The sequence below is a fragment of the Acomys russatus genome, chromosome 7 (genome assembly GCF_903995435.1).
Source record: "Acomys russatus chromosome 7, mAcoRus1.1, whole genome shotgun sequence".
Taxonomy (NCBI): Eukaryota; Metazoa; Chordata; class Mammalia; order Rodentia; family Muridae; genus Acomys; species Acomys russatus.
In genome coordinates, this window is record NC_067143.1 from 7,780,118 (window position 1) to 7,788,005 (window position 7,888).

Below are 7,888 nucleotides of genomic sequence, written 5' to 3' on the forward strand. Positions count from 1 at the left end.
GTCTAGCAACAGTTTCAATGGTCTCCTCAATCTTATAACCATTCTGTCCCATTTTCCATAAAGATCCCTGAGTCTTAGGTATAGAAATTGTGTTATAGATATAATTCTTTGGCTTTTGCATCCTTATAGGCTCTTATTTGCCAGACCTTGACAAGTTGTGGATTTTCATAGTAGGTTCAGTCTTCTCCAAAAGGAAATCTCTTTAATAATAAATGTGATACATTTTTTATTATAAGGATAGGCATTTAGATTAGGTGACATTTTGGGAGTGACTTTAATCCCAGCACTCAGGATACAGAGGCAGGTGGATCTCTGTGTATGAGTCCAGCCTGGTCTGCAGCTCCTGGCCCTGCTTCCACACCCTTAAATGCTTGACTGCCCATGATCATAACCAGTGAATCTTGGAAGGGAGAGCAAGCCAGAAAGGGCTAGGAGATAAAGACTTCAGGTGTGGAAAGCACTCAAGAAACAGACTTCCAGGGAGGCAGGCTTCAGTGAGATGGCTCACTTAATTTGAGGAAAAATTTTGTAGTAGGTAGAGGCTTTCGGGGTGAGTGGACATCATTCACAGAGGCCAAGCTGTTGGGAATGCTTTATTTGCACGAAGAGGAATACCAAGTGCTTGTTGAACAGGACCTTATAATGTGAGAGGAAATTTGTCCTGTATTCTGGTCACCAGGCTATGTGACCACCTCAAGTTTTACAGAGTTTGGGACTCTAAGGCTACAGGCACCAGGACACACAGGCCTGGGGCAGAGAGGAAGCAGTCCTCCTCTTACCTATGTCAAGATGAGATTTGGGGGGTTGGACATACCTCAATCTCACTCTTAATCCAGACTGGCTCTCCTTGTTGCACTGATCCCCAGCCCCACATCTCCCCCTTTTTGTTTTATAAAGGGGAGATATCATCATGATGGCTAGTCATTAGTCTCTAGGTTGGGAAGGATTTGGTATTGAACCAGAACCTACATGGTAGTGACTTTGTCAATGTTGCTTAATTTCTCTTTTAGAAATGGATGAAACAAGGGCCAGGAGCATGAAAGTTCTAATGGCCAGTAGGGATTGTGATCCTCAAAGGCTCCAGGCACCCTTTTGGAGGGCAATCCCCTGTTCCTAAGAATTTGTTGAGTCTGTAATAAGTTTCTGTAGCAAAAAATGCAGTGGTGGGTATTGGGTGGATTACGGAGGGGCTAGGTGGTAGCTGAGTTAGAATGGAGAGTAACAAACACAGCCATAAAAAGGAAGGGGATTGAGACCTGTGGAGGGCATATGGTCTGGGCAGCAGCTATCAGTTCATGGGTGTTCTTCCAGGAGATCTTGTTATCCAGTCAGGGGTGTTGTCTCCCTCACCTCCTCATTCCTTGACCCATTAGTGAAAGACTGGCCAGCTTCGTGTTTTGTGGGCTGATATCAGGAATGTCTGACTGGGACTCAAATAGGGCTGGGCAGGTCCCGTTGAAAGAAGGAAAACCCCTTCCTATTGTGATAAGATGCTTGGGTCCTTTCCATATTCCATGTAAGGGATCAGAATTACTCCTGTTGTGTGCCAGTTGAGGAAGAGAGGAGGATGTTTGAATTTTTGTAAATGTTAAATATAGTTAAGAGTGGGTATGACTAGATCACATAGTATCAGAAGTCGGTAATGCAAAATTATAAGAATAAAAATCAATACCCCTCCCCAACTATAAAGCCTAAAAACCAGAAGGAGATACACTCTGGCAAAATATCCCCATGGTACAATGATGGCACTTTTATCTTGTGGTAACAAACAGCTGTCTAACTGAGTACAAGCCTACCCGATGGAAGGAACGCACACCTGCACTCTAGGTCCCTATCCTCATCTGCAATGAGTGGGTATATTAGCAACATACATTGCTAACTGTATGTTGGTGTTAGGATTTTGTTTTTTAAGTTGAAACTTTAGACTTTAATGTATTCTTTCTATAATTTCTTGGCTCTGGGCATTCTAACAAATCCTCATGTGGTGGGAAATTTTCCACTTTAAACAGGTTTTGAGTTGGAAGCTGGTAAAGTCAGGGCCATCATCACTTTTTTATCTGTTGAGAAATGCCCATGATGGCAAGGGTAGAGAGCACATGGTGAATTAACTTTTCTGTGTTTTCTCCCACTTGGGCTGTAACCCATATGAAATGACAGTATGTGCCAACAGTGACAAACCCATATTTTTGGTGATTGAATTGGGGAATGTACCATCGCATTTTCCTGTAATGGAATACATTTATTAACAGTATAACTAATTTCCACAATTTCATTTAAATCTTTACCACACAGCAGTTCCCTCTTTGGTTCACTTTGCACAACCCTGGACTCCAGTCCTGGTCAGATTTCCCCAACCCCCCCTTCAGCGGGAGCAGCAGAGGCGAGTGTCACACACACACACACACACACACACACACACACACACACACACACACACACACCGCCTAAGGACACACAGACAGGACCTCAATGATGTCACTCACCAGGTGTGCATTCCTGGGAAGCCACCTCCAATGCTGCCCAGGGCCAGAGTGTGTGACCCCACCCGCCACCACAGGACATCACTTCCACCCCTCTCTTACCTGCCATGTAAACAAAGCTAACCTTAACCTATGGATTCACCTTTGACCTCTTAAGGGATAGGGGGAATGTTCAGGCCTGCAATCTGCCTCAGTTTCCCCTCTGTGTATCTACTTTGAGTTCCCCACTTCCCCCCAGCCTGTCTCCGCATGACATCACGGCCCCCTCCATCCACCCCCTGCAACGTAAAGGAACAACACACTACACAGGGAGTTTAGACCTCTGTGACCCATGACCCTGTGATGTCACTTCTGCCCACTTCATAAACAAGCCAGAAGCCAGTGTATACATGTAGCAGTGGACCACTCTTCCCCCACCACCACAGGGAAGGATATCTGGCCACACCTGTGCCTCAGTTTCCCCTCCGTGACCTGCTCAACTTATACACTGAGGCCCAGACTCTTCACCCCTGCCTCAGTTTCCTCTCTGTGCCTTCCAGTGCTGGGTGTGACTCCAGTGACATCACAATCACCCCAGGATCTAAACAAGCTACACACATCCCTACACCTTAGCATATACATTGAGGCCAGGCTTCCCCGCTGAGTCACCTTAATCACATAGAACTGGTCCAGACCAGTCTCCTGCAGCTGCTGTTGTGGCTACTGACCCCGTGACCTCACTGTGACCCCGCCCTCCGCCCCAGGGATAAAAACACCCAGGGCACTGTGGAGCTGAAAGAAGTCTGCTCCTGCTGCTGCCACCAAGCTGCTGACCCCCCCGTGATCCCATTGTGACCCCCAATCTCCTGCCCCAGGGATAACAACACCTGGGGCACTGCGGAGCTGGAACAAGTCTGCGCCTCCTGCTGCTGCCACCATCAGGGTCTGGGCTGTCACTTCTGGGGTCACGCGGGGGTCACGAGGTCACAGAGTCAAGAGGAGCCGCACAGACTGCAGGAACAAAGATGCCACCCTTTTCCCTCCACTTCCCCCTCTTCCTCCTCCTCCTGGTGGGCTCAGCCTCTGCGGGCCCTGGCCCCAACTTCGTGCTCATCATGGCCGACGACTTAGGCATTGGGGACCCAGGATGCTATGGCAATACCACACTCAGGACACCCAACATTGACCGCCTGGCCCGCGAGGGTGTGAAGCTGACACAGCACCTGGCAGCCTCTCCCCTGTGCACACCAAGCCGAGCGGCTTTCCTCACAGGGCGGTACCCGGTGCGATCCGGCATGGCGTCCCGGAACCTCGTGGGCGTCTTCCTCTTCACTGCTTCCTCAGGTGGGATCCCCCCGAATGAGGTCACGTTCGCTCAGCTGCTGAGGGAGCAGGGGTACAGCACGGGGCTAGTAGGGAAGTGGCACCTGGGCCTGAGCTGCCACGCAGCCCACGACTTCTGCCACCACCCACTGCGCCATGGGTTCGAGTTCTTCCACGGGGTTCCGACCACCAACCTGCGTGACTGCCGGGTGGGAGCAGGCTCTGTGTTCGGCCGCGCTTACCGCGTGCTAGTGTGGATGCCTCTGCAGACGCTGTGCGCCTTGGCGCTGGGGCTGGCGGCGCTGCGCGCGCTAGGGACCCTGGCAGTTCCACCCTTCACCTTCCTGGCACTAGCCATCGCGGCCGGCGCCCTCACTGGCGCCTACCTCGCCTTCCGGCACTACTTCCGGCCCGCCAACTGCTTTCTCATGACCGGCTTTGAGGTTGTGCAGAGACCCACGGAGTATGCAGGGTTGGCTGAGAGGCTCGCGGAGGAAGCCGTCGGGTTTCTGCACAGACACGCCCACGGCCCCTTCCTGCTCTTCCTGTCCTTCCTGCACGTGCACACGGCCCACTTCGCGGGTCCCGGGTTCGCGGGGCGGAGCCGACACGGGGCTTATGGGGACGCAGCCGAGGAGATGGACTGGAGCGTTGGACGCGTGCTGGACACGCTGGACGAACTGGGGCTGACCAACAACACGCTCGTGTACTTCTCGTCAGACCATGGTGCGCACGTGGAGGAGGTCAGTGCCTGGGGCGAGATGCATGGCGGGAGCAACGGCGCCTATAAGGGCGGCAAAGGTAACAACTGGGAGGGCGGCATCCGCGTGCCTGGCCTGGTACGCTGGCCAGGCGTGCTCCCAGCGGGCGTGGAGATCGATGAGCCCACGAGCAACATGGACGTGTTCCCCACGGTGGTCAAGCTGGCAGGCGCGGAGCTGCCAAGGGACAGGACCATCGACGGCCGTGACCTGATGCCTTTGCTGCGTGGTCACAGGACGCGCTCGGAGCATGATTTCCTGTTCCACTACTGCAACGCGTACATGAACGCCGTTCGCTGGCGGCCGCCCAACAGCACCTCAGTGTGGAAAGCCTTCTTCTTCACGCCTGACTTCAGCCCTGCCAGCGCCAATGGCTGCCTCGATGCGCATGTGTGCCCCTGCTCTGGTGCTGGTGTCACACGTCATGACCCACCACTGCTGTTCGACGTCACGCATGACCCAGGTGAGCGCCGCCCAGTGACCACAAGGGAAGAGCCGCGCTTCCATGCCATCTTGGCCACCATGCAGGACGCCACCGCCCGCCATCTGCGCTCTGTGTCCCCAACAGTGCCAGACCAGCTCTCTGTGGCCAACCTCATGTGGAAGCCGTGGCTGCAGCTCTGATAACTTCATGCAGGCTGCCCCATCCCACGGAACCCGCCACAGTCATCCACGGTCATACGTGTTGTGTTTTCCAGACCCCTACACGGGAGTCACACATGCTGGGTCTCACCCACATCACAGGGTTGCTCTGGAACACATGTGTGTCCCTTGCTCTGACCTCCCAAACTCCAAGCTTTCCCACGTGCCCCTCCACACCCACACGAAGGTCACATGACAAATATGTACCTTCTGGTCTCTTGTTGATGGCATAACCTTCGGGGCAGATGGATGCTGATATCATCCCTGAGTTCCACATCCAGTGGGCCACGCCTTTGTGACATGTGATGTCAGGTGAGTCACATCCCCCCAACACCTCCCCTTCCCTGCCACCACTCAAGACATCACAAGGACACAGACGTCCAGCTCAGCACCGTACAAGGCACCTCAGTCACTTAGAGGCATGAAGGAGGGTCGCTGGATTCTACCAGATCAGTGTTAAGGGTGGGCTGGGAGTCTGTTGCACACACGTGTGTATGCCTTCCTTTCCCACTTCTATTTAAATAAAATGGAAACCAAGAAAAAATAAATAAATCTTTTTCATGTCAATTCTGAGTGAGTCAATTCTGACTCAATTTAGCAGGTTTTTTCCCACAATCCAATCAATGCCATTTAGCAGCTGTTGTCTTTGCTTAAATAGCATTTAAGAAACTTAAAGTTAGCAAAGCACAATGCAGTTTATCCCTATAAGTTCTCATATTTTTCTGATGATTAAAAAGAATCTCTTGTAGAGTGTAATTAGATTTTTCAACAATTGCTTGTTGTAGTTACAGGAATACCAAGGTTTATTCTGAATTATCAGGAAGAAGTAGAGCATTTCTATATGCAATATAACTCCTTCTGCATATTGAGAATCAGTAGTTATATTAAAATATTTACTAAATTTTAATAAAATCATTAGAATTGCACATAACTCTGATTTTTGGACTGAAATATATGGACTTTGAACTGCTTGTTTCCTTTAAAGGAGTTGGCTGAGCTTTCAAGGACCTATTTTTGTATGGGCAATCTCAGAAGCCAAAAACTTAATTAACTCTTGCATATTCCATATTATTTAATAAGTTAATAATTTGTTTTGTTTTTATGTGTTATATCATACAGAATTTAACTGGGAGTTTTCAGAAAGTGACTCAAAGAAGAGAGCCAAAACCAGATAAGAGTGTACTCAGTGGTATAGCTTAAAGTTGTCAATTTTGTTTTCCTTTTGTTTGTTTATTATGAAAATTAGTCATATAAGCATTAATTAGATGACCAAAATAAGATTCTACATCCTTAGTGACTAATACATCTGAAATTTTAACTAGTATTGGCTTAGTACTTTCTGTCTTAGTTGTGATTGTTTTGTATTAGAAGTTCAGCTCATCCTAGATATTTTTTCCCATGAAGGAATCATTAAAAGCTATTAGGGAAAATTTTTCCTATGAAGGGACCTTTAATATTGAGTTATTCCCATTATGAGGGGAAATTTTTCAAACAAAAATGAAACAAACAAACAAAATTCTAAGTTCTGGGCTAGCTGTGTTAGCTCAGGATTCAGAAGTAGATCCAAGCCTATCATTCTTTGGAATTCGGGTATTACTGTTTTGTGTTGGCAGGCCCTTAGTGGAAAGAGCTGGGAAAGAGCTAAGTACCTCTTTAGTGTAGTGCTTTACTTTGCTACCATGCCCCCTGCTGCCCTGCCTACAGCATGCCAGGCTGGGGGCAGTGGCACCAGTGGAACCTGAGTGAGATCATGAGGGACTGCATTTTCATCCTGGGTTGGACCAGAGTATGCTGGTAGCATCTATCATTGAATCCCAGTACAGACTAGGTGGGGCCAGAGGGAGCCTACAAGACTGAAGAATCCATTGTTTTGTGAGTCTCCTCTAGAAGCCTGACTGCAAATATCAGAAAAACCTGCGGCCTCCCTAAATGGCTTTTAACTGAGCTATGAGTAAGTGGGTTTCCCTCTTTTAACAGAATAAAAGATAAGAGCTGTTTGCTGAAACCCCAGAGGGCTGTCAAGGTCTCAGAAGAGGATTAGAGACCCTCTACCAATACCAAGAAGTATCCTTGGCCAGAGGGTTTCAATTTTTCCTTCACCTTACTCAGTCCTATGGAATGGCATAAACCTGGAAGAAAGAAAGAGAAGGAAAATACACACTTCCAGCTCTCATATGGAGAGGCAAGATGGGTGGGGGTGATTGGTGTGCCTCAGTGAGGATCACTCACCGTCCTCCCCACCTATTCTGGCAGACTCTCCAAGCCCCATGTTGTGGCACCAGCTGGGGTTCCTGACAATACTTCCATACCTGTAATGGCATGACCACCTGCAATCACATCCTTTGGATCCTGAGAAGGGGAGCAAATCAGAAACAGCTGGATGATGGAGATTTCAGGATGCCATGAATGCAGGAAACAGATGTCCTGGGATTCAAGCTTCAGTGAGGTTCGACTTAGTTGGGGGAAACTATTGCTATATAAACCATTGGTAGAGGAATTGGTAGAGGCTTTTAGGGTGAGTATACATTCATTGCCCAGGGCCAATGAGCTGGGAATGCTTTATTAGCATGAAGAGGAATTCCAGGTATTTGCTGGACATGACCTTATGGTGTGAGAGGAAGTTGAACAATAGCCTCCAGAGTAAGTGGCCACCACAACGGGTGAACAGGTGAGTGCCATAAGACTACTTGAGCCAGTACATGC

General features: G+C 49.2%; 1 protein-coding gene across 1 annotated transcript; it reads left to right on the plus strand.

Moving 5' to 3' along the window:
- Positions 1-3,484: 3,484 nt before the first annotated feature.
- Positions 3,485-5,199, plus strand: LOC127192422 (steryl-sulfatase-like). The gene has a single exon (XM_051149698.1). It carries the CDS (start codon positions 3,485-3,487, stop codon positions 5,165-5,167), a length of 1,683 nt encoding a protein of 560 aa, XP_051005655.1. The 3' UTR covers positions 5,168-5,199.
- Positions 5,200-7,888: the final 2,689 nt, after the last annotated feature.